The sequence below is a fragment of the Dermacentor variabilis genome, chromosome 6, assembly GCF_050947875.1.
Source record: "Dermacentor variabilis isolate Ectoservices chromosome 6, ASM5094787v1, whole genome shotgun sequence".
NCBI classification, from domain to species: Eukaryota; Metazoa; Arthropoda; class Arachnida; order Ixodida; family Ixodidae; genus Dermacentor; species Dermacentor variabilis.
In genome coordinates this window covers 99512237-99539804 of record NC_134573.1, presented here as the reverse complement: position 1 = coordinate 99539804, position 27568 = coordinate 99512237, and the positions used below count along the sequence as shown (strand labels likewise).

The 27568-nt window shown below is 45.1% G+C and overlaps 1 protein-coding gene across 1 annotated transcript; it reads left to right on the top strand.

Moving 5' to 3' along the window:
* Positions 1-381: 381 nt before the first annotated feature.
* LOC142586228 (uncharacterized) lies at positions 382-26397 on the top strand. Its single transcript, XM_075697479.1, has 12 exons — positions 382-482; positions 573-791; positions 5529-5596; positions 7521-7658; positions 12481-12522; positions 14319-14474; positions 16591-16629; positions 20405-20533; positions 20652-20690; positions 21671-21799; positions 24007-24045; positions 26212-26397. Exons 2-12 carry the CDS (start codon positions 656-658, stop codon positions 26395-26397), a joined length of 1101 nt encoding a protein of 366 aa, XP_075553594.1. The 5' UTR covers positions 382-482; positions 573-655.
* Positions 26398-27568: the final 1171 nt, after the last annotated feature.

The following is a 27568-nucleotide window of genomic DNA, read 5'->3' as shown; positions in this document are numbered from 1 at the left end:
AAGGTAAACAACAAGGCGGTGCACACGCTTGCACTACTAGATTTTGTTTTTGCACCTGACAGCCGCTTTAGCATTTCCAGGTGCTCCACGTGGGAATGCTAGAGCCGCGACACGTACGTGCCCCACCCTCGGAGACAAATCCGTGATGTCCGAACATCTCTGCCTGCGTCGAGAGCGTACACAATAGGGGGGTGTGGTTATTCGTTTGCGCCGCGCAAAGAACGGCGCCCGCGTAGGAAGTTTATCCAGCCGTGTTGACGTCGGTCTCCGAAACTCTCCTTCAAAAAAGAACGAGGGAGTAGCAGGTTGGCGGCGCGGGACGGGCGACGGCGGCGCTGTAAGCACGCTGTATTTTAATCCGCTGCCTTGCCGATGCCAACAGCAGCACGTGACCCTTTCTTTTCTCTTACCGGCATGCACCCACACTCTGTCTTGCTGGACGCGCTGATGGAATAACGGGCCGCCGTTGCGCCGCCTCCCGCGTATGAGCGCAGATTTTGACATGTGAATTTCTTTTTCGTATACAATCCCATAACGACAGAAAAGGTATCATGAATTTTTTTCCCTAACAGCACCGTATTAGGAGATTGGAGCGAAGATTTGCGATCCTTGCTGTCTTCGACACTCGTTGACCGCTCAGAACCTGTCCCTCACAATGTTCCCGTGGAATGATGTCTTCTGCGTCCTCGTGCTGGCTGTCATGCTTTTCGGCACCCCAGTTGGTTCCTACGACGAACAGTGCGGGCCCGTGTTCAGGAGCAACCGACGTTTCGGTGCCAAGCACCTGAGCCGTGAGTGTGGATGGTTTTTCGGCACCGACGCCCGTTTGCGGTCCGTGCCGCGTCGAAAGCAGGCTGAGTCCAGAATCTTGGCTTTCACGAGCGTATTACTAATGGCAAAAGTGTGCACACCACATGAACTCGTTTGCAGTACCACTCAAGATTAGATCTTTATTTATTGTAGATGCGTGGCTACACAAGCAGGAACCGGTTCAGAAACATTTTTGAGCATAGGACGCCTGAACCTGCCCTAATATATAAAAAATATACTTGTGAAGTTTGGCGTCATCAAGCTGCACAATGAGCTATGAAGGACGGTATTGTGAAGGGTTACATAATAATTTTCCCAATATAGCATTCTTTAACGTGCGCCCAAAGCCGGGTACTCGAGCACTTTTTACATTCAGCACCAATCGAAATTTGGTTGCGGATCAGCTCGTCTTTAGCAGCAACCTGTCACAATATATAAGCGGATAAGTGCTCTAGTATGCAGTGAAACCTCGTTATAATGAAACGGGATATAACGAAATAATGGATATAATAGAGCAAATGAAATTACACTTTTCATAGAGATTCATAGTGCAGTACATGCAATAATGCATATTAAGAAGTAATTGATATACCGAAGTAACTGTGGCCCCAACTTCAACTTGCTATAACCAAGTTTAACTGTACTTGTGCTCGAGAAAAAAAAATGGCATCAAACATTTCTCACACGTCAGCATTCTTCAGATGCCCTCCATTTCCTTTGAGGTGAAACTCTGTGGAGCATCTAATATTCGACCGACAATGAGAAAAAACCTGTACAACTGTTATTAGCGCCTATTGCAGGATCTTATATAAGTGACAATCTACAAATACCCCATGCCTCACGCTTTAAGCTTTGCCAACACATCCCAACTAACATAGCCATCCCCTCCAAACATAAACTCGGTCGCATACACAGTTCTTTCAAAGTATACAGCTTAGTCTAGCACGGACAAAAGGCGTGACTACTGGGACTTGCAACACAGTAAAGTTTTCTGTGCAGGAAAAGAACGGCCCACGTTTTATATAAATTATTTGCGTCACATATTCAAAGCAAGGTAGTTTTAAGAGAGAGAGGAGTACAGAAAGGAGTGAGCTCTAACAAGTTTGCAAGATAATATTGTGTGACGCAATCTGGAAGACTGCGGTGTCCAGGATGGTGGCAACGAAAGCAGCAGTGACAAGCAATTCATTCCGTGACAATAATATGGCCGTAAATATGGTAGTCCTAAATAAATAGCAGCAGTGGCATTGTTTTATAGGATGCATAGTGGGTTAATTGTTTAAAGGGACATTAAAGGCAAATACTAAGTCGACGTGGACTGTTGAAACATCATTCCAGAAACGTCGAAACGCTTGTTTTGTGCCAAGAAAATACTTAGTGTACGAGCAAATCGCATCTGAAGGGTCCGAATACCTTTAACGCAATTCGAATTTCCCGCCACCAAACTGGGGGAGTGGTGACGTTGCATGCGCCATCACGTCCTTTTTGCTGCCGTCGGTGAGCAAAACGGCGCCCGAATGACGGTGGCACCCAGCCAAGACACAGTGGCGGATTTGCTGCTGCAGCTGCTCTTTGGTCAAGTGGTGTAGACCGTTCGGGCATCCCGCGACTTCACACGCAAGTTGAATTGCAAAACCTGCGCACCACCACGCGATGGCGAAACTAAGGAAAAGCGAAAGCGTGGGCGGCGCGGAGTCGAGTGAAAACAAAACCTTTCGGCCACCCGCGTCGTTGTCAAGGGTAACTTCAATTAGTCCTTTTTTCGAAAAAATGAAATAAAACTGGACAAGTAGCATTTTATTACGTCTTATAACACAATTCAAGCATGTATTGTGCAACGAGTGGTTGAGTACTAGTGACAGAATTTAGCTGAGTGCTTTTGTCATCGGGCAAGTACTTGAATGCCCCGGGGGAGTTTGTAATCATGTCCTGCATTTGCATCAATTTCTCGATAATTAAGGCTCTGTTGGCGACAATAGTGACGCTTTAGAGATTCTGTAGGACTTATCTATCACTTTAGCTTGACTTAATATTTGCCTTTAGTGTCCCTTTAAACATTATCACATAATTCATGTTTCTTCTATTTGTATTTGCTAGCTGTAACCTATGTTTCTTTTTCAATAAAGCGGCTGTAACCTCTGGCAATCGCATTCTTTAATGCCATATGCGCAGCCCATTAAAGAAAAGGCGTTAGAAATATGAAAAAGGTGCTACTGAAAATTCATGCAAACTAAAAGAAAGAACAAAAGAAAAGCCTATGCGGCTACAAATATTTTGATGGTTACAACTAATTAAGCCATGGAGCCAGAACGTGCGGAAACACTAGTTTCACAGTTAGAGTTTAGAATAAATGTACGTGAGCACGGATTTCTACGAAAGGCGACAGTCATCGTTAGACGGTTCCTGCGGCACTATTTTTTTGTATATTGCATATTAGACGATGCGTCTAAGTGTTCCTAGATGTGTGTCTTCGTGGTCTAGGTTTTCATGCAACGAAGGCCACTTGTCCACATATTTGTCCAAATTGAACGTTTAGTAGCAAGCAGGGAGTTCTTCTAAGAATACTTCTAGGTTACTTTATACTTAAGTCGTAAAGAATGGGCTGCCATACATCGTATTATAGTTACACGCAGGCATTCTTCACAAAAAGAAAAGAAAGAAAAAGCCGCTTAAGTGGCCTATGGAACTTGTCATCCGTAATTAACTGTTCGTAATCTGTAGGCTCGTCTGTCTGAGTCCCGGCGCATTTTCTCACGTTTGTCTTCTGTCTCTGGGACACAGCCATATAAAATCGCAAGCGTTAGTTGCAGGCGCAGAGACACTCTGGGTATTTCACATGGTGTTTCACATAGAGAGAGAGAAAGGCAAAGGAAAGACAGGGAGGTTAACCAGAAAGGTGTTTCACATTTTATTTTTCATGGTGAAGGAGTAAGGGCAGCTTCAGACCAAAAGTTTCCGCATGTGACTTCTTCCCCACAAATGATATTACGAGGAACGTAGCCGATACACGCGGTAAAAATAGAAAGTGTGTCTCGGCGGCGAGCAAAATTTCGGCCACCAAAAATAGGACGAACATAAATGAGACCTGAAGCAGGTGGGCATTCAGGTAAGAAAGAAAAAAAAGCGAGCAAGTGATTTTGCCACCTGCATTATGGGCTTGAAAATGCAACGATCGCCACTTGTTCGCATTCGTTCACTAGTCGCGCATTTTTCATTCGGCACGACTTAAGATTAAAAAGTAATTACGCCAGTATATATTGTATTTTACAATCTATAATCAGTTTGAAGCGAGAGGTTCTAAGCACTACGTCCCAGAAGCGCTTTGTAAGTGCTTAGGTAACACATGCATCGTACACCGTCATCTGTATTGGAAACCATTCAAAAGGAAAATTAATAGCACCCTTAATTTTGCGCATGTGTACTCGTAGAAAGTGATGGGTGTTTGTCATCATCATGTCATGTTTATCAAAATCATCCTATGCAATAAATAACATTGCATAGCTACTAGGCAGACAAAGGAACAATCGTGCATAAAGTTAGTTCGAAATGGTCTTGATTATGTATGGTTCCCAGGAATTTTCACAAGTACTTCGGGTGACAGTTCAGCTCTGTCAATAGGGTCTTCTCAAGGCCATGAACTGTCACGCAGCCGAATGTTCATAACTGATTTGCGGTGCAATCGAACTATTGAATCAGTCATCGGAGTATGGCCAGGTCGGTTTAGTATTATTGATTTCAGAACTCTCAAATTTCGCACGTGTGTTCAAAAAGATAAAGCAAATAAATTGAGTGAGGACTTTCTTCACGCCAGCAGAGCTTTAGTTTTTTTTTTTTTGGTTAGGTAAGACAGGCTTTCTCATGATTGTACTCACATTGACAGGCAGCTGCCGAGATGGCGATTCAGTAAGGCTTTTTCGCAGCCCCTTTCATTATTGCACAAAAATGAACCAGGCGCATTTTTTTTTAAGTTTAGAAAATACGTTTTGTGCGTCAGAAGATTCCAAGAGAGCTCCCAACGGTCGTGTTCGGTGAAGGTCATTTGATAAAGCAGTTATTTGTAGGCGAGGCTTAAAGTGGCAGGGAATATTTTTCTTGTGTAGAGTGTCCCCGTTTTTCCTGTCACTTCGGCTTAACCATTTTGTCAGCGTGCTCGGTAAAAAGTGACACATGCTTTATTTTTCTGCACAACGTCTCTTTGACGCAATTTTATCGTAGCAATAAACTCGCTCGTTACGGCGACACAGCTGTTGTAACTTATATGTAAGCACAGTTGCAATCCGTACGCGTAGTTTTCACAGGGTGCCACAATGTTTTGTCTTATAGTGCCCGTTTTTCAACGTCATTGGCTTGTTTCTGCTGCAGGAGCTTATCTCTTGCGAGAAACACAGATCACATATTGAGATACACAAGGAGCACTTAGATTACGCATGTATGATGAGTGGATGATGACGCATGACAGCTGACCAGGCGAGCTTCTGTCGAGCCCTTCGATAATCATTCCCGAGAATAATCTTTTATATCTGCTCGACCTGCCTTGTTCACATCCTATACTTCGACGAAAAAAAAATGTCAATTAGGTTTGCTTGCACTTGAACGACACATCTTTGGGTGTGTTGAATGCAAATTAAACGTCGCCTTAGGTGACGCCATAGAGGAGGAGGAAATGGGAAGGGTTAACTTCTTTGAATTTAAGAGTGCCATTTTTTTTCTTTATGCAGAAATGTCCACCAACTCAAAGGAAGCCATTATGAAGTGCCGGAACATATCAGAAAGCGCCGCGCTTGAGGTGAGCCTGAGTCGCAGTTGTTTGCAGACTGCTTGCTTCACGCCCTTTTATGCTTTCCTTTAACTCGAAGCATTCATTTCTGGAAACTAGTTTCTTTACGGTGAGTAGGCAGTTCCTGTCTTGCCTCGTTTTGAGCCTTTTAAGTAAACAGTTGCGGCAAAAACAATCTTAAGTGATTTTGAAAGTCAGCGGGAGTATTCTCGTATGGCACTGTTGCCTATATGCATGCCGTGCCGCGGTCCATGGCAAACCATACGGGCACACCAGCTGACACATTAAACCACAACGCGTTATTTCATGACGTGGCAGTCTTGACCTAAGTCAAACGCGGCGTGGCACGCCCCTTTTTTTTCCCCGCTATGTGCACCTGCTCACGATGGCCTCGTGGCGCGTCTCTATGCTGGGCGAGCCTCTTCCTTTCTCTGTTACAAATCGCGTCATCGCGACTGCTCACCTACTGCGCTCTCCACTATCACCTCCGGACCTGCGCTACTTCCTCGAGTCTCCTACTCTCCTCCTCAATGCGTCATATTATTCTCTCCCGCCATAGAGGGAGAGACACTAACCATAGAGCATTAATGAAGTAGCTAGAGAAAGGTACCGGTTGAAAAAAAAGAAAAAGAAAACACCTGTTCGAGGGTGGCACAAAACCACGATCCCTGAGCACAAATACCCGATGCTGCTATCTATTCGGCCACAAAAAAGACGTACATCACTCGCTCTGGCCGTGTGGTCTAACCCACGCAAACAAGGATCAAGACTCCGCCAGGCTACAAGAAGCATTACGTAGCACGGACCTGGCGGAGCAGCTCTGGGCCGTCCAGCGAGCCCACGATGCGGCCAGGGAGTTACAACTCCCGGTCCCAACGTGGGAGTAGCCCGCTCTATGGGACCTTGCGTCCCGTAGCTCGCAGGACCTTTCATTAAAGTTATTCAATCCAGTCCAAAATGCGTGCATACTTCTTTCGTGCGAACACCGACTAGCGCTGCGAGACGATGGACGCGCGCGTCTCTTCGCATAGAAACCGTTTCCTTAAAGACGCGAGATGAAGCGCACGCTAACCCCAGACGTATGAGTGGTACGTGCGAATACTTGCCAACCTCAGCACTCTCCTTCGCGCGAGTCGCGTCCAACAGCAACACGTTGCATACGAAAGGGAGGGCGGGCTAACTCCTTAGGATAAATGATGACTACGAAGTGTGTCGCTTGACGATCTACCAAGCGAGTCATAAAACACTTACCAACTGCGTTGTGCATGCGCGCGCGAGCGCTTGTGAGTGGTTAATACTTGAGGCTGCCGTGTGCACTAGCCGACTGTTTTTCTTCTGTTGCCAATAAGTACCGATACAGGTGCTGTATTTCTACGGAAGGTACCCGATTTGCCTCTTATTTGCAGTTGTTCCAGTTTGTGCGAAAGGCTGCTTCTCAGGTCCTAACGAACTTCGCGTTGCTTCGAGGATTAATTTAGCCTGACGTGACCCTTTCATTCAAGCAAGTTACCTAACATACCCACATGTCAAACATTATATGAAATAAACACATAAGTCCCAGCGCCCACAAATAAGCTAATAGCCAGACGCAGCAGTAGATCTGTGCGTACAAAGATCGATCATATAGATGACGTCTATTAACACACAGTTTAAACTACGTGGACTCGCGCTCAGGCATTCAGCCAACATCTGAAGCACAAACGCCATGGCCGGAAATGGAACCGACGATTCAGCTGGGCTTATGTTCATTTACTGCGGGGGGGAGGGGGGCGGGGCATATCATCTGTTTCTACCGGGCGTGACATTGCACTACAGGATGTGGTAATTTACTGTGTTAGTTAATTGAGATGGCAAAGCGAGTTTGACTGCAGCATTGTCGCATCCGTTTCGTTGCGCCCTCACACTCCTTCAATCGTCCTCTTCGCACTTGCAGAGAGATGCCCAGTTCGAGGAGAGGCGACACCTGTGCATCGGCCTCGTCTTCCCTTCGGTGCCCGAGGAGCAGCTGGAGGAACACCTGTGTCGGTTCACGAGGATGGACGACAGCGAGGACGTTCAGAAGCTGCGCAATGTGAGAACCTTATCGGGACGCAGCCCCTTGCTGATAGTTTCGGTCGAGTGCAAGGCTGGAAAGACCGAGGCTTTTTGATTAAACACGCTACTTTTGGAACGCTGAAATGGACTTGCAATCCCGCAAAATGCCAAGCTGAAGAGAGGAAGTCAAGTTATAGCGATTCTAATAAGCAGTGCTTTGCGTTAGGACCTGATCCTCCCTGAGATAACTTATGAAGAATTATCAATTAAGGAACTGAGGCACGAAGTTATTTGTAACTCCACAAACAGCAGATATCGCACTTGTGTAAACTGCGTCTGTTAGAGTATCTCAAATAGATAAATTTGATAAACGAGTTCACAGCTTACGAGAATTTGTTGCAATGCTTACGAGACTATTGAAAAAGTCGTACTCATAAGCTAGTAGTACACTTAAGAGCGGCGTATACAGCATAACACATCAATTTTGGCCACTTTAGGTGTCTCAAGATAGGCGTGGCTTCCAGAATAGTGATATCATTATTTCTTACTGATTGCAGGATGAAAAGTTAATAGCTGCCACGTTTTTTTAACTGTCCAATGTGGAACAATTCTATTAAAGAACTGGACAGTTTAGCACGATGGGGGAAGCATTGAAAGCGATAGCCAGGTTTCAAAAAAGCGATAGGTAGAAAGCGATAGTAATAGAAAAAAATGCTATAGCATGAGAACAATAGACAAAATTGGACACCACATAGGCCGAAATTACAAAGCGTTTCATTCGTAAGTGCTCTTTGCCATTCACTGGCCGCCTTATTTGCTAACCCATGTCCAGCATCAGAAGAACTTCACTTTGGCATAGTTGGTGTTTACTGCATATCATATTGACCGCAAATAAAGGCGGGGACAGAGAGAGAACACATAAACAGCACGGGCGGTAAACTTTCAACTGTTTTATTCACGGCAGCCCGTGGGCATATATAGGCATATAGAACATGCACATATCGCAGCAAACAAGAACACTCATGAGCCTAGCGTGGCAACCAATTATATAGGAAATAAAGAAAACGAATTATAAATTATAAATTATAAAGGAAACAATCTAATAGAGGTGTTACTAACACAGTCTTGGCCTTTATTTTTTATGTGATACGCTTCCATCAGTTCGCGTGCAGTCTGGTGCGTTAGGACGCACCAACCAAAAAAATATCTTGCATTTACTGATCACAAGGTATTTTTACTTTGTTTCATCGACTCGCACGCGATCATACGCTTGTGTCGAAGCTGTTGAGAGAATTAAGGCACTTGAAGATCACAAAATACATGATGGGGCGTGTTAACAAGAAAGCTATGAAGGAGAAATTTTATTAATCAAACTGTGATGATTATAAAGAAATACGAGCACTCTCATAAATCGAGCTGAATATCAAATCATATCAGTCGCTTGAGCTAAAGGAGACGTCAGTAGTACTTTTGTTCCCAGAGTCGAGAAGCTAAGGCTTACTGCCCAGCCGTCGTGTCCAAACCGCCGTGCATAGGGAGGCCGACCTGATTTCAGATTCCCAGCCATAGTTTACCGTAAGTGAACAGCTAGCTACACGACTATTCGGTGCAGATGTGCGCGCTTTTTTTAAGAGGTTGCGTACGCCTGGTAAGCCTTATGCACTGGGGCTAGCATAACTGCACAAATGCGAAGAGTAACATCAACGCGTAACTGAAAATGACGAACAAGTAAACACTGTGAGGATTGGGAGGTCAATCCCACTGCTCGTAACCAGTTGTCAAGATTGGAGTCGGGCATGATTTAGATGGTAGCTGCCCCATGCCGTCGTCCAACTTATCCACGCTGAGGACGTTGTTGAAGGGAAGGACTGCTTCTCACCGAGAACGAGGAATATGGGTTTATTTACAGTATCTACATAAGGATGTTGCAGTTCATCAGTGTAGCATGACTGCGAGAGAAAGTACAGTGAGCAGCCGCACAACAGCGATTTATAAACACTCGGTCCTCCCTCGATCCCTAGGTGAGGGAAACGTTCTGTATACTTGTCTGACCCCTTCCTGTATAGATATCTTCCTACTTCTCTTGTGGAGAATTAAGGTAGCTGTGGAATCTATGTAGATACTATCCAAGGGATTAACGTAGGCGTCCTGTACTCCTTAATTACGTAATGCCTCCATGACTGATGGTATCTCTATTGAATCTCACACACACACACACACACACACGCACACACACACACACACACACACACACACACACACACACACACACACACACACACACACACACACACACACACTTCCGCACAGGTTCACGGTCCCCAGCGACGTCAGACGGTCTTCGCAGAACTCGGGGCTTACGTCAGGAAAGGCGCATTTTATTCCCCGATCTGACCCCCGCAGCGCGACCACCGGTTCTCTATTATCTTGCGTCTTGAAAGGCGCGTGGGACGTTGCAGCCAAACACGTTTCCTCGGCAACTCCCCTGCTCGCGGCAGACCAGATCGGTGGTGGCGTGTTCAGTCATAAAGCCTGGTTCGTCGAAGGAATCTCGGCAATCCATTGTCTCCCGCACACAGTAGACTTAGTGACGCCGTGTGGCTTGAGGATGACGGTGTCTTTCCAAGAAAAGTTGACGCCGCTGTCGCAATAGGCTGGCAAAACTTGCACCTCAGCGGGCCGTTCTTAACAAAACGCATGCGCAATGACAAATGCATACCAGCCTGGAAAAAAAGAATAGAAACGTGGCAGCGCACTCAATTCAGAGGCAATGCGGCGAGTTTCCCCCTACTTCTACCTCATCGAAGTGGCCAGAAGTCCAGAATGCAAATTTATTTGTCGGCGTAAAGAAACGACAGTGCACATTCTGTGCGATTGTGGTCGCTTCAGCAACGCGCTCGACAAAACTAACAACCATCTCCTTAACTGAGACGAGAATTCTTGTATCCTGGTCTCCGCCGACGTCGGCCCGGACTGCTGTAACATCGCTAGTGTTTTTTGAAAGCAACAGGACTGATCGAAAAAGTGTGGTTTACGAACTGGTGGATTGTTTTTTATCTTCTCTTGTTTTGTCATCTTTTCTGCCCTTACCCCATCCCCTGGGCTGAATAGGCAACCGGACAATTGATCTGATTAACCTCTCTACCTTTCACTCCATGCTCTCTCTCTCTCTCTCTTTCTCTGAGAGTTCTCAAACGTTCATTTGAGAGTATTTATTGCGAAACAGCACCATTTCAATTTCGCCACAACCGGACACATATCAACAGTACACCGCCGAAATATTACAAGCTTGAGATGCTTCCTTGTGTTTAATTCGGGGAAGAAAAAAAGAACTCCATGAAGTGTACTGGAAAGGGGCGCTAGTCGCACAAACATTTGCCTTCTTTTTCTTATTTTGTGTCTTTAAATGTCATATTGATGGACGTAAAGCATACGTGAACCACCAGCAAAAGACAACATAAGCGCTCACATTTGTTCTGCAGATTTGGTGCTACAGAGCAAAGCATTATGTCGCTGTTATGGTGCTGGAGATTACAAAAGTCTGTCGTTCAGTATTATGTAAATAGAGCAGTGGAACACATGGTGAATATAAACGTATGGGCTGAATGCTATGTAGAAAAAAAAACGATAACAAAAAAAGAAACAAAGGAAAAGAAAAACATGGCATGGAGTTGTGCGATTCCAGCTCTTGTGAGAGATTGTTCCGTGAACTTTCTATTCATCATAATCATCACCATCATCATCATCACCACCACCACCACCACCACCAGCAGCACCACCACCACCACCACCACCACCACCACCACCACCACCACCACCACCATCATCATCATCATCATCATCATCATCATCATCACCACCACCACCACCACCACCACCAAACAGCCTCTGTAACCTGTTCGTTACTACTTCAAATGGAGGTACCGTGGTGACTTTGGGTACTTTACAGGTCCGTATAAAATTCTTCTGCTGATTTTACTCTATCTTCGAGATTGCTGATGATATTACCCTGCTTATCTTTCAGTGCACACATCTTGGTTTGTTCTATGCGAAGTATCCTCTCTGATTTCATGCTGCGTCCATTTTTTACTGCTTCCTCAATCTTTCTCACGTTATACTTTCGTATATGTCTTACTCCAACCTGCGCTATGCTGGGATCGGCAGAAAGAATGAAATCAATTTCATTTCTTTTTTGATCAATAGGGCTTTTCCAGGCACACTTCTTGTTGCTACGCTTCCAGAAGAAGGTGTTCATTATTCGCAGCTTATTCCTTTCCGCGAATTCTACCAACATCTCTCCTCGAATGTTTCTAGAATCGACGCCGTAGTTGCCAACTGCCTGTTCACCAGCCTGCTTTTCCCCCACTTTTGCGTTCAAGTCGCCCATTACTACGGTATATTGAGTTTTCACTTTTCGCGTCGCTAATTCAACATCTTTCAGAAACTTACCTATTTCATCATCCTCATGACTGGAGGTAGGAGCATAGGCTTGTACTACCTTTAATCCATACCTCTCATTAAGTTTGATTACGACTTTTGCTACCCTCTCATTAATGCTGTAGAATTCGTCAATGTTGCCCGCTATGTTCATATGGATTACGAATGCTACTCCGTACTGCTTCATATCTAGAAGTCCTCTATAGCAAAGGACGTGGCCATTTGTCAGCTTGGCATAAGCCTCACCAGTTCTCCTAACCTTATTAAGGCCAATGATATCCCAGACAATTCTTTATTGTTCCTCAGAGTCCTAGCAAGCTAGATTCACTTGAGAGAGTTCGGGTGTTAAATGTTGCCAGCACCAGTTTACCCGTAGAAATTACTTAGGTTTTGTTTGGTACGTTATATTACTTATTTTGCAGTTAACAGCATGTCTCAAGCAAGGTCACGATGCTTTTGGGAAGGTGAGTGCATGTTTTCTGATACTTGACAAACTAATTAGCAGATATTTGTGCTACTGCTCGTACATAAAATTGGGCCTAGCACGAGGTTACAAAACGCATAATTATTGATTGATTTCTTCAGCCTCCAATGAGATCGCAGCACTTTCACCGTCACAACTGCAACATGTTTTACCGTATTACTACGATCCTATGCAAAACCCCGCTCATAAAAGTCATCGCTAATTGTGCCACCTCTTACACTTCTTGAAAAGAAAAATAATTAAAAGTTGTCATGGGGAGAGAACGAGAGAGCGAGAGCGAGAGAGAGAGAGAGAGAGAGAGAGAGAGAGAGAGAGAGAGAGAGAGAGAGAGAGAGAGAGAGAGAAAGTAGCGGAAAAGGAAGAAAGCTAAGCTGGCGTGGCCACGCACGTGTCTGCTCTGTTTCTACTCGAAGGTGCAATGGAAATGGGAGAAAATTGAACAGTATTCGCGCTCTGCGGACGTGAGATACTAGGCAGGTGCCGCTTCTTCAACCTCAGCAATGAATCTCGCTACCCCTGCACGCAGCTTTAGATACCGTTATGCAGTTGCAAAAGGCTTAGCGTGACCCACACGCAAAACCTGTGCGGTAAGCGCGACTCGCACGGCATTGATGACAGCATTGCGTGCCGCTGTGCTCTACTGATCTACATAAAGCATGAGCACAAGAGCTACGAAAGAAGAAAAATAAACGTCGCGTGAAAACGCTGTCAATGCTGCCAGGTGCGTGACTCTCAAGGGCGATGGTGTTGCAGAAACGTGTACGCCTCCATAGTTGAGGCTTTGCGTGGCAGCGTTTCTCCAGTGACCCTTCGTCCGTTAGGCGCCGAAGCATGGAAAATCAAGGACGCACGGATTCGGGAGGGGGGGAAGGGGCGTGGGGGGTATGGCACTGCTCGGTTATTGCGGGCACGTGTGTAGGAAACGACTTTGCAAGAGAGCGAAGGCATTGGGCGCAGACTTTTTCTTTCTTTCTTTTTTGAAAGACCCCCCCCCCCCCTCCCCAAGGTATTTTTTGCGATTTCCCAAAAGTTCTGCCTGTCCTCTTGCTAAAAAACCAAAAGGTTCATTCAGGCCTTCAGAGAGGTTGAGCGTGTTGATAAGTCCAAAATTTGAGAAGTTCAAGGGGACAATACTTATCCTACAAGAAGAGCTGCGGCTGTGGAAGCGCTCCGATGAACAGAATAAGAAAATGTCAGCAGCGGAAGGACAGTACTGAAGCATAGATCCCTTTCATAGGCATGGGGGTTCAATGTTGCCGTCTAAGACATATAAAGAGCTGTTATCAGTTAATGTGATAAAGCATAAGCGACGGTTGCTCCTGTCATAAGCTGGGAATAGTTAGTTAGGTAGTGCTTTCCAGTTTTTGTGAAGCTTCGATAACCGAAAGAGAGAGTGCTTATTTACGAAAATCCACGCCGTGCAGATAATACATACGACCAACGTCGATAAATATATATATATATATCTCCATATAACTAATTATTAAATATTTAGTTAGTTAGGTAATTATTCAGCATATCACATTATTTAGTTAAAAGATAACCGTTCATGGCAACGTTATGGCCATTCCAGCTAGTTCGCGTCGAAAAACACAAACGCATGTGAACGTTTCGGCCGAGGAGCGGCCTCTGTCACACGATGAAGGCGGAGCTGCCTTGCTTGCGATTGGTACTTGGCGAAAACCGTCCACGAATGACGTCGAAGTATAGGCGTCCTCCTGTTTAATGCCAAGTTGAATGAGCTTACATTTCGCCTTATCATAACCACACTCGCAGGACGAGCGTCAGGTGCTGGAGCTGCGGGCATCACGAATCGAATGCATGCAGAAATACTTCCCGGGTGATCCACGAGGCGTCCAGGACAGGAAGTACGCGAACCTGGTGAAGCGAGTGAACGCGCTGACCCACAACGTGATGTACACAAACCAGCAGGCAAGTGTTGCCTGTCTCACTGGCACACCGAGAATGACGCTGCCACTTTGAGAGCATTAAATAATTTCCTGTGGACATCAACATTGTGGACCGTTATTAACCTGTGTAAAAAGAACGTCTGTGTCGTTATAAGAGCGTTCCTTATTTGTACTGTCACTGCGTACAAGTGGTGCTATACTGGTTGGCATTCCTACATGACTGTTTCTTTCTAATGTCACTGTGTTATGCGGGATACTGGGGCACTATAACGTATAACTATTCCAATATGTTTCTATTCCAATCTTCTGACGTCAAATTTGCGTAACCACCAACGCAAGCGCCGGATGGTCACCCGCAGGGTTGTTTGTTCATAGGAGGTCACTTTTGTTTGCTTGAAAGACGAATAACATTGACTACACTGAGCGGCTTGTCGTATCTAATTGGTTAACAAGAAGCGAGGAGAACGCTCAAGTGGAGAGGGATTCGATGGGGCCGAGCCACTGCACTGAAAGTCGATAACCGGATGAAGAGGGCGGTGCCGGCGTCTACGATTGGTCGGCTTTCCCTTACTCAGCTTGCGGTGGCTGGTCGAAAATCGCGGCGGCATGCAACGGAAGCTCAAGAATGACCTTAAAACGGACCCTCAGCAAAGAAGAGTTGGCAGAATGAGGGGGTAAACGTGCCAAAAGTGCTCAAAAACGTTACACGGCCACGCAAGAAGTTTTATTATACGCAAATACACTCATGCTCCGCGGCAGGTGCGAGTAGCCAGCGTCTGAGCGATCAGCGGCAGCCATCTTTTATTTCTTTCGGAACGGGGCAGCCTACCGCTATTCCGAAGAAAATTCAGTTTTGTTCGGCATATTAATGCATCTTTATCGTGTACACGTCACTTTGACGCGGTGAGTTCTTGCGGTTTTGTGACATCGCGTGACAGGCAGGTAAGTGGAGCTGCCCCAAAACTTTTTACCGATAACCGAGGGCTAATGGCGAAAAGGGGTCGAATCAGAAATAACTATTTTTCTTTTTTCTGTCAAATCATGCATAATCAGTGTGTACACATCATATCAGATGGGGAGGTATCGCGGTTTTCGTGACGTCGCGTGACAGACAGGTGAAGTGGGGGTGGCCGAAAAAAGTTTTTTGACCAATCGTAGAGGGCTGATAGCAGAATTGCAATAGAAAAGTTTGGAACAGTTTTACGTTATAGCGCCCCTGTTGCTCGCATAGGTGCATTGCCAGTTTTTCTTTGTAATGTCGTGGTGCTATTTTGACTTGAATTATATGTGCTAGCGTAAGTGTATGTTGTACGCAGCGCCTATTCAAGAGCCAAGGAGTAGCGGGCGCTGTCGTTTCGTGCCAACATCTGCTGATATCATGTCAAAAATAATAATAAAAAAGCAATAGAACCTGCAACCCACATTGAAGTTTAGTTATCTCTTGGGACGTTTAGTAGTGCTGCGAAAACGGTGGGGCGAAGCGATATGTGACAGCAGACAGCGCACAACGTCGCGTTCAGCCAATACCCGCCCTCGTCCTTGGAGTGCTCTAATTAAGTTTGACATACTTACTAGCTGGAACTGTTGCTTTGACCTATGGCGAACTAGGAGCGTCTTCAGCAGAGTTTCCTTTCTTTTTTTGCTTGCTTTATAGGAGAGCAGTACAGAGAGGCACATGCTAGCGAGTACAAACAATTCCTTTGTTCACAAAGGGATTTTTCTGGGGCAAGGAAAGAACAGATAAACTACAAAAGTAAGCTATTTTTGTTCAGCACTTATTTACGGCGAATACATAAGAAGGGACATATACTTGTACTCGAGACACCGTGACACGCTAATATAAGAAATAAACAACTTTACAAAAGTAGAAATAATCAAGAAAGATTATAGACGAACCACTCAAATGCAATGAGTGCCGCTACGTATATTCAGCAATCTGTTACCTGGCGAATAATTTCGAGTCAAAGCTTTCAACGTAAAGCACAGACACCACTTGCCGCAATGCCGAGTGCGGGAGAAATGATCTGCAGAACGGGGTCTACTTTCTGGCTTCGCCAGAAAAGGGGCGCTTCGTCATCGTGCTGAACAACTAATGTATCTCGACGTGGCGATAATAGTACGGTTCACGTTTCTTTCAGATTTTGTTCTGCATGCGACAGTATCAAGTTCCGGAGGAGGTAAGTCTGTCTTTGGTTTCTGGAGACCAGTATCTCGCACGTTAGTCATTTGTCTCGAAATATCATTTTGAAAGCTCGACGCTGAAGGTAAGGCAGAAAATCATGGCTACAGTGTGACCTTTCAAGAAGAAGAAAAATAGTACAGCATATGCTATGTAGAGAAAGAAAGGGAATCGCACAGATTTAGTAACATGCGCTCTCGAAATATTACTACAGCTATGGAAATAGTGAGACCCAGTAGAAATATAAAAAAGAATACTGTGAAATTCACTACTTGTTGTCAAGATCACGACAAGAGCAGTGCTGCCAGTTTAGCAATTTTTTCGCTGAATTTAGTGACTTTTTGATCCACTTATCGACATACCGTTCTATTTATTGACCGGCGACCTTTTTTTTTTAGCGATGTGACAGAAAAATAGACGACAATTCAGCGACTTCGAAGTTAGGACAATCGCTACATAAGTAGCCTTTTGGAACGCACTTTATTATTCAAAAGCTACTTGTGGGTTCTGAATTCTGGGGTTTTACATGTCAAGATCCCGATTTGATTATGAGGCACGCCGTAGTGGCGGATTCCAGAATAATTGTGACCCCTAAGGGTATTAACGCGTCCGCAATGCACGCAAATCGGGCGTTTTTCCATTTCGCCCCCATCGAAATAAGGACGCCGCAGCCGGGAGAGAGCTACTTGGGAGCAGCCGAAAAGGCCTTTATGACGCATAGATTCTGTGACCGTGATCAAGGCACAGCTACCTTGACAGGATGCACTCGTACTAAAAAAATTCGTGTTATTTTTATGCGTCACTCAAGCGATTGGAATGGATCCTTCTTCTTCGTGTTCAGCATTTTTACTAAATCCGTTCGATTGGGTTACATTTCCAAATCTTACGGTGAGATTTAGAACGCTACAGAAAAATACGATATATCGACTGTACAAAAAACGTAGACATAGGATTGGCTGGGCTCGTTCTCGTGCGCATGAACACACTGCTTCCTTATCGCATGGATTTTGGACAAATCGGTCCTGCCAAAAGCTTTCCGATAGACCAAGGGGCGGAAGCGTAGTTTTTGAGCTGCATAACGGTCACATAATTGTTGCTGCGTTAACATGCGACCTTGTGAATCTTGAAGAATTTTGTCAACCTTTGAGGAGTGCCGAGAACTAGAATTTTTTCGGAAATAAGGTGGACCATGAGCTTTTGTATGCTAGGAAAATGAGATTGTTCATTCTTTTGAATCGTGCTGCAATTTGGAATCTCATATATTGAGGGTGAGCTCCGGACATCAGCTGTCCTGGTCCGTTGTTTTGGAAGTGTAATAGTAACTGATGTGAAAGCCCGCTACAACATGCTTGTAAATTCACTCTTTATTCCTCACTCAGACGGACATTCCAATTGCGAAACATAGTTCGATAAATGCTTTCTGCCATGCTAGAGTGTATTACAGTGTTGCAAAATGCATATGGGACATAGAATTTACTTCAATGTTCTAGCGACAATTTCAGCTCCCGATTCGCTTCAAAATTTAGCAAGACTCTAGCTCTAACTTTATCATACTTTAGCTACACGCTTAAAAAAATAATGACAGCACTGGACAAAAGCGTTGGAAATTTGGTTTCGTTCGAATACTTCAGTTTAAGTGTGATGGCAATGCCGCAAGCATGAGAAAGCTTTGACGAAATTAAGACGACTTCTGCTTTTCTACAAAAGAAAACAAATCCACTTCAATATCTGGCTACTATGAAAGTGGCCGAATGCGTGGCCCATTTTGATCCCATGGCGATCGAATGATGGTGTGCAGAAAGCACACCAGGTACACATCAATCAAGTTGAATGAATCAGTATATTGAAGTATTGCCCAATTTTGTGGAAACGTCCAGTTGGAAGAACAGCGTGCTTACTCAACTGTATGCCGATAGTTTTTTAAAGTAAATATTTAACGAAAATGGCGGTTGGATTGGGTTAGGTTGGGTTAGCTAGACGCAGAGGACTTGAAAATTAGGTTTGGCTGCAACAACCAGACACTTACCGCAAGCTCACGGCTACGATACAGTCAGTATTTGCAGTTATATGGCCTGGAAACATACTCTGAATATTACATTGCAGCTGACGGGTTTGAGTACGTCATTTTGTTTGCTCCAAGAAAGACCCCTCCCCCCCACTTCTTGATGGCACATAAAAATACGAATGGCTGTGTTTGTATACGCCGTATCATTTGACCTTGTGAGGAAGACGCCCGGGAAATGTTGCACATGCTTTCGAACATTATCAAAAAGTGTAATTAAATGCACCTTTTTTTCGTAGTCGAATGCGCTTTCTTGTTAGGCTTACATCGTATGACTTATAAATGAGGTTTTCTTCAGTTGATGGTTGTTGACGTCCTATGGTGAGACACCTTCCTTCGTCCAGGAAGCCTTGGCGCCAAGCCGTCTAGTTCACCCGGTCGACTAGATTGCGTTGGTCATCCGGGTGGGGGCTGGTCAGCTGATTCTGCCACTGCTCGATGGAGGAAATAATTTCTTCCTACCTTTTTGAACTCTTGTGCTCGGCGGAGAATTGAGGAAAGCCTAGATAACGGTAAATACGTAACAAGTGGACATCGGTATATATAGCGTACAAACCGTCTGAATCAAGGCAGAGGTACTACGCTACGTGAAGCAATTATTAGGAAGGTGGAAGCGGATTCAATCTCACGCTGGCGCCAACGAAAGATATTGACTTCATGAGTGATTTAAGACGAAAATGAAGGGCATGAACCGTCGAATTCATTCTCAGGCTCACAGCATCTGAAACGACAGTGTCTACGTCTTCGGCCAGAGGAGGAGGAAGAACATTATTTAAGAAGAATACAAGAACGCGAGTCGGAAGCTTCGAGGCGCATGATCTCAACCACTGCTTCTCGAAACGCTAGCTATCATGAGGGAACAATGCGGGAACGCTGCCCTTATCACCGATACCTGCGCGCAGTTATAGCACCGGGAGCGTTGATACCAGATTCATCTTTGGGATCGGCGCACACCTTTATACTTCACTATCTACGGGAGATGCGGAAAAGTGGGTGAACTCGCCCAGAAAGACATTGTCTTTCAGTGAGAAAATGCGTGCATTGTTTAATACTGCCAAAGAGAAACTTAGCTATTGATCCTGTCTCGGCACACTTAATTACTGGCTGACACGTCTCCCTGTTTCCGTTACGACTGGCTAGAATATATCCATTTGCAGAAGAATGCAGCACTTTCCTTCACGGACTGTTCGCAGAGTAAAGGACTATGCGCTACCGTAGATGACTTACTCATACCGCAGGGACATTGCATTTTCACGAGAGAGATGTTTTGCTGTGTCATAAAGTTTCTTAATGGCAGTGATCTATTTAGCGAAAGTTGACGTTTAGCAAGTAATCCTAACCGTCACCAATAGTACGATCTCATTTGGCACGGGGTGAACTTGGCAGAGTGCTAGCATTTTACCTGTAATATTATTGTAATATCATTCATCTCTTTTAGTAGCATTGTCTAAACGCTTCTAGTGCACGCGGGGTCTAGCTGTGCGACCTCTTTATCATAAAACTTTGAGAAGAGACACTGAAGTGGAGCTGTTGCTGGTGCGGATTTACAGGGATAGCTGCACGGGTAGTTGTTGTTGTTGTTGTTGTTGTTGTTGTTGTTGTTGTTGTCCTGAGTGGCCGTGGCACATACCCACAGTGGGGGATTGGCCAAATCCCCTGGTGTCATTTTCGTCCTACCCCTCATCCTCCTTTTCTTCTGCGCTTTCTCCAGGAGGCGCGTGAGAGGAATAAGGCGAAGGCATCCTGCATGAGGCGTCTGCTGCCGGACGTGGCTCCAGAAAGGTTGGAGTCTGTCTTCGTCGAGTACTTGAAAAATAGGAGCGCCTACTTGGATGATGCGGTTAGTGGCTGCTTTTAGCATAACCAATAAAGTTTAACAGTAGTCGTCTATATTGTACTGGAATCACACAGTACAGCTCTTTTGAACACTTATGCGAAGAAAGTTTCTGCCTTTGCAGCTAACCCTCTGCTCCTACTTAGAGACTCCGGCAGGTAAAGTGAGTATAAATTTTCCGTTTTCTCTGAGGTAGGCACTGTATAAAGGCGCGTTTTTGAGCAGATCATTCCAATATTGATTAATCTAAATAAAAAACTTCTTTGGATACATTGACACGCGGGATGTTTTTACGGCATATCGGAACGCCCAAGTTATTATTCGACAGCAACTTAAGTTCCCAAAACTTAATTAGCACAGTCGGCCTCGTCAGAATGTTGCACATCGTGCAGCAACGCATTCGCACTGTAATTTCTCGACAGCGCATGACTGCTTTGTTCTTGTTCTGTACTGAACGATCAAGCTTCAGCAACACGGTGAAAACAAGGGCTCGCTCACTCTAGCGTAGAAAGTATCGGAACACAGACAATACCATTTGTGACAGAAGCATGGATTTCGAGATGTCATACTGCCTACACAGGGTTGATAGATCCTGCAAATGGCAGGTCTGTAGGAAAATGCTATGGCAGACTGCACTGAAGAGAAAGTCAAGGGCGTTATTTGAGTTGTTAATTAAGCGCCATCTATCGGGTGCGATTAGAAATTATTCTAGTCGCGCAAGCAGAAAGACAGCTACAAGCAGGCGCAAGGACATACACATTGCGCCATGCTTGCGTTTTATTCCCGTGTTCCTGATTGTGCTACTGATAATGTGATAGCGATATTGCAGAACTTGTGGCAGCGAAAGGCGCACGGTGGCCAGGCCAAAAAAGAAAAAAAAAAGAAATAAACTAGACAAGAAAACTTGATGAGCAATTCACGCCGAGCTTGTAAGTGCGAGTTGCATCATGTTTGATCGGCACTGATTTGAACACCGGGGACTCGCTATTCTCTGTACCACAGTCGTTCGCTTAGAGATGTCGGTCGGGGGGCGCTACCGGACATCTAGGGGCCAAGCACAATTAAATAGATCCAATGAAGTTTTATCCATACATATATCAATCCGTTGACAGCATTTGGGCTATGTATCTTCGTGCCTTGCAGTGGGCCAGAGAAAATATGATGATCAGCCACAAGTGCATCAGAGAAGTGCTACCTGACATGCCCAGCCGTGCCCGTTCGGCCTTGTCTTTTCGTATAGGCCTGGACGTGCAGGAAGAGGTCATGGACAAGGTTCGTACAGTAAAGACTTTCGGTCACCGGCGACCGTGCTCGAGTACGCTCGCCGCTAGAATATTTAAGTGTCTCCAGTTAAAGAAACGCGTTATGAACGTGCACATTATACGCTTAGACGCGTGCGGTAAAGCAGGAGCCAGCAGCGGAACAAATAAGGCGTCAACTGTCACTGTACGGAGAGGGATGTTCGAAATGCGCAGGAGGGAAACGAGTACACAACGGGCCTTTTCTGTAAACTAAATTCATTAATTGAGACTTATCCATCAATCGCTCATAATTATGCACCCGTGCACTTTCGCAAAACACGCTGCTCAGGCTGCGGGTTGAATCCCAGCCGCGGCGATCACGTTTCGATGAGGGTGAAATGCAAGAATGCTTGTTTGCTTAAATTCACTCTAGGTGCACGTTAACTAACTTGAGGTGGTCAGAATTATTGTGGTGCCCCCAGCTCCGGCGTTTTTCATAGTCAGATAACGGTTTTGTAACGTAAAACCTAGGAAATTCTATTTCACAACATAATTCACAACTCTATGAGGAAAAAGAATAGTGGTATCTAAGGAGCCATGTTTCTATTTTTAGTTACAGCCACATGACGACAACAGACACTGAAGCAAAAAAAAGCATAGGAACAATCCTTTGTTACTATATATATATATATATATATATATGCTGAAGTATTAAGAGAAAAATGAACTCAACGTGGGAGGTGAACCAAATTGGCGCCGGTAGGAGGCTAACGAATATTTCTTGCATTTCGCTTGCTGCGTTTTACCAATTAAGGTACAGCCACGTCCATCCTCCCGTCCATCGTCTTAGGCATTTGCGCATGCGCGTACAAGCATACAGCTCTGGCAGCGTTAGCCAGTGTCCTCTCATGGCCATGGCGCGTATGTGGAATATGTTACGCGACGAATGATAGCCAGGTCACCTTAGACCATTAGGTTCATTCGTCTCTTCCAGAGAGCTGCGAGTGCGAAACTAGTCGCGAGAAACGTGGCTTACACAAAAGAGCGCGAAGCCTAATTTAATATGCGAAGCCACGTATTTTACACTGTTCGTACGGGTGGCGTCAATGTCTTAAACGCATGCGAGAGCATTGCCGGCGTACACTACCGCAGACGGCCACATGAAAGAACTGCCAGCAGTCTCCGAGAGCGTCGATAATCCGACCCTTCACAAGCCTAATACGAGTTTGATCTACAGAAACAACCACACAACGGTGCAGCGATGATAGGCTATGGCGTCAACGTGAAGGACGAAAGCAACCATGCAACGAAGGTGAAAACACCAAACATAAATTGAGCAGAGGTAGCCTTTGCGGAGAAAGAAGAAGTCGCATATATGTTGAGTTGTCTGCTACCCTCCTCGCAAATATATAACACCGCTGAGGGAAGTCCTCAGTGTGTCCTTCTACGTTGCAGTTCCTCCGTGCCCAATGAAATGCAAATAATGTGGCACCGGATATGTATGAAAACAGCCGCAGTTATCAAAGTTCCTGACATGGGACGTTTCCTTCTTAATTGATTGTCCTTTGCAAAAAAGGAAACACGGATTAGTCTCCCGCTGACAGCATAATATACAGGTCCTGCCCTGATGGCATACTCGTCATGAAATGTGCATGTGGATGCAAGTTGCATTTTCTGCCACAGTAGCGTCATTGCAATACGGGCTGAACAGAAACAAAGGAAACGGGGCAACATCAAAACCTACATCCGTTTAATTTGTTTTATTTGCGCGTCATTATACTTACGTTCTCAGGCGCTCAAAGTATCTAGGAACTGTGCACTCCCTTGCCTTTCGTAAGCGAGGAGAGTTTCGGAACCTGAGCCTCGCATCGAAAGTGAGGGGCACCACCGATCTTATCATAACATAAGTATGACAACGACATGGGTAGCTTTCGTTGACATTTGTTATCAATATGTCACAACCACGCCTTTTGTGAAATACTGCTCAAAACATGTTTCAAACATTGGTACCAGTGCTATGGAATAAAGTAGTCTTCTGCAACATTCAAAAAGATCCCTTCATATCGTGCTTCCTTTTTTTACGGCGTTGCTGTGAATGATTTTTGTTGACTGGGTAAAAAGTATTCTACTACTATCGACGTGATGCGTGACAGTGACATGCTCCCCGGAAGTGCTGAAATGCTGATTATGCATTTAAAGAATGAACTCAACACAAACGTATTTCGAACTCTCTTTCAGGTGTTGCGCTGTGAATCGAAAGGTGGCACGCCGTTAGCGGTAAGGAATCAAATATGAATCTCGTCATCTGGCATGCGAGTAGACACTCCGGTTACAGCTTCTAGTTACTCAAAAGACACATATAGACACCCTGCGTCTGATACCACCCTGCACGTGAACTCTCTCTTATTTTACCAACGCCTTCTCGTGCTATCTTGCCGAATTCCCTCTCCCACGTTTAAGGTAGCGAAACGGAAATTCATGTGGTTGAGCTCCCTATCTTTCCTTGCTCTCGCTGTCGCTCTCTCACGCACAAAAATCTGCACTACTATGGGTAACAACGCTTCAGCATACGTCTATACGCATTCGCAGTTCACCCTTTACCGAATACTGGAAACGCCGACGAAAAATCAACACTCACGGTGGCGTAGTGGTGAGAAGCTGAAGGCAGTGAGAGCTCGCTGAGCCAGCATCGGACTGAGCTACTGTGTTCTGTGATTTATTTTTGGGGGTTCCAAAGCGTCACATGGCGATTGAGCGATAAACTAGTGACGTCAGCAGCAGCAAAACTTCCCATTGGCTGCGACGCCACGTCACGTGCGTGCCTCTCACGCTCGTGACGTGGCGTCGCAGCCAATGGGAAGTTTCGCTGCTGCTGACGTCACTAGTTTATCGCTCAATCGCTCACGCTCGGGCCGCTGGCTCGCGCTTGCTGGCTCGGGCCTGGACGGATAAGAGCTAGCGAAAGGGAACACCTGTTGGCGGCGGTATTGAGTGACGGAAGAGGGCATCGCCGGGTGACGCCATGTCAGCCTACGTACCTCGTAGGGATACGAAGTACGTAGGGTGAATACGTACCTCCTAGTCATAGACAACCTCCTGGCGTAAATGTTCCGGAAGAAACGCAGTCGGTCGTAATGAACACCGTATGTTTCATTTCCTATGACCCGAACTATGATGCATCAAAAATGCGTTTATAAAGCTACGTGGTTGAAACGCCGCTACATGAGATCTAGTAACTGCTAGAGCTTCGGATCCAGTGTACGGGACTTTATGAATGCTAACATTTCGTACATAGCCGCAGAACTCTGTACATATGTTTGGACTAAGAAAGAGCAACTTAGTAGGCTGTTTCTGAGTAGAAAAAGCCAGAATGCCGAACCATTAGTACATGCAGCCATCTTCATCAGCAACCGTATGCCTGCAGAACTCGGTCTCAGGAAAATACAAAAACTGCTACGCTTGTTACGGAGAGATAGAAGTGGTTCTTGTGGAGAAAAGAGGAAAGGCTGGCAAGTAAGCATCCAAGTAAACACTGGAGCTCTTAATAAACCTAGTAGCCTGCGGAAACTGGAGCTGCTACGTTTATTAAGAGCTCTAGTGTTTACTTGGACGCTCTCACCTTTTCGAAAATTAAACTATTTACTTTGCTGTCACACGCTTCTAGTAAGTCGCACTCGTTCATCCCTTCCGAAAATATGATGTCTCTGTCTCCCCCCCCCCCCCCCCCGTCTGCTTTTTTGACGTGCTCTTGTAGTACTCCATGTAAACACTGAAGAAAGGAGGTTAAACGAGGGGCCCGATTTTTAATAGTCATATCGTAAGGAGCCAACAAACACTGACACCAAGGACAACATAGGGGAAATTACTTGTGCTTAATAAATGAAACAAAGAAACGATAAATTAATGGAAATTAAAGTGGATGAAAAAACAACTTGCCGCAGGTGGGAACCGAACCCACAACCTTCGCATTTCGCGTGCGATGCTCTACCAATTGAGCATATGTGGGTTTATTGACCGGTTGCCTTCACCGAAAAAGATCACGTTCTCGTGACGCCTGCGGCAATAAAGGACGTTCCACGTCCGCCACCAAGGTCTGTGAGTGGTGGCGCTGGCTAACACTCCCAGGGTTCTACTAGGACACATAAATACCCAAGAAAGTGGATGGGAAAACAGCGCCGCGGTAGCTCAATTGGTAGAGCATCCCACGCGAAATGCGAAGGTTTTGGGTTCGGTTGCCACCTGCGGCAAGTTGTTTTTTCATCCACTTTAATTTCCATTAATTTATCGTTTCTTTGTTTCATTTATTAAGCACAAGTAATTTCCCCTATGTTGTCCTTGGTGTCAATGTTTGTTGGCTTCTTACGATATGACCATGTAAACATTGTCTTTTAAGCATTCACAAGTTGCGGCAATGTTCTGATGCATGTCCCGACTGCACCACAGTTTGAAGGCATGCTGCGGCCCGAATACCTGCACTGTCTGTCCGTTCGCCGCAAGCGTCCGATTAATCTCGAGATGTTCGATTCCTCAACTGTGTACGACAATCCGGATCCTCAGCAGAAGGTGAGTACCAGACTGGCACAAGGCACTCAGAAAGACCTCGGTTTCAGTGAGGAGAACAGTAACTGAGCAATTTTCTATAGCTCAATCAGTCACTCAGTGTAAGGCACACTCTTTGCATATATTTGGCAAGTCTGGCATCAAACCATGAGGTCGTTCAGGTTCCTGTGGACCCTTTCTGTGCAGAGACACTTTTTTTTTTACTGATGTATCTTAATTGCCCTAGGTAGTCCTGTGGAGAGCCCGAAATATATGCATATCGGTTATATAAAATAATCTTGAAGACATTGCTGGACGATGAAATTCTTCAATAAGTAAACAATGTCCCAGTGCCTCCATTACATGCGCTTGCGCAGAAGTTCGTTCAAAATTTTCAGTCCGCTACGTGTTTAAGCGTGAACGAAACTGCAGCTGCAGCACCCCGGGCCTGAATGTAACCCATAAATAGACACTGAAATGTTCTTTTCTCACCTAAGAAAGACGAATTCATAGAACCCATTTAATTCTATCTATTAGGTTTCATTGACTTCTTTTTATTCTATACTTGCGTCATTTAATACCACAAAGGCGTTGAGTATGTATAAACAAATACTGCTTTTTTTTTCAAGCACGCTGCAACTTAAAACCCGGAGCAATCGGTGATAAATATTTTTTTCTTATGAGAACTAAGAAGGCTTAAATTGGAAAAGCCAAGATTGTTCGACGAGGTAGAAAAATAAATAGATAATTTGTAAAGTACGCGACAGGTTTTAAGCTTTTGCTAGTGACTTGTTACTTTACAATAAATATCACGGAAAAGTGCAACATGTCGGGCATAGTACCACAAATTTAGTTTTTTTAGTGGTAATTAGTAGAACGCATTTGCTAAGTCACTCATAGGTTGTTCATTCTTTTTTCCGAGAGGCATGAACATGCATCAAAATGTCAACCGGTGAAGAACAAGCAAAGAAGTAAGACGTGTGCTTTCGCACGCGTGAGTGAAATTGCCCGTTTTCTGTTTGGCTTCTTTCCTCTGACGTCATCGTTTTGCATCTTGCCCGTCTTTCTCTCCATCTTTCCATCTTCCCTCTTCCCTAGTGCAGAGTAGCTGGGTAGGGTAATGTACCTCCTCAGGCCGACTTCTCTCCCTTTCACATTATTAGCCTTTTCTCCCACTCACTTCTCCCGTATGACCGGCATGCAAGTCGTTTACTGCTACCAAATCAATACTATCCGATCAGTGATGCTTTCAGGGTGTAAG

What these genes read in the sequence shown, in the direction of transcription:
- LOC142586228 (XM_075697479.1), top strand. Translation starts at nt 656, where the DNA reads ATGTTCCCGTGGAATGATGTCTTCTGCGTCCTCGTGCTGGCTGTCATG. An exon ending in GTCACGATGCTTTTGGGAAG is followed by an intron (nt 12,523 to 14,318) that starts GTGAGTGCATGT and finishes CCACACTCGCAG; the next exon opens with GACGAGCGTCAGGTGCTGGA. An exon ending in AAGGTGGCACGCCGTTAGCG is followed by an intron (nt 24,046 to 26,211) that starts GTAAGGAATCAA and finishes ACTGCACCACAG; the next exon opens with TTTGAAGGCATGCTGCGGCC.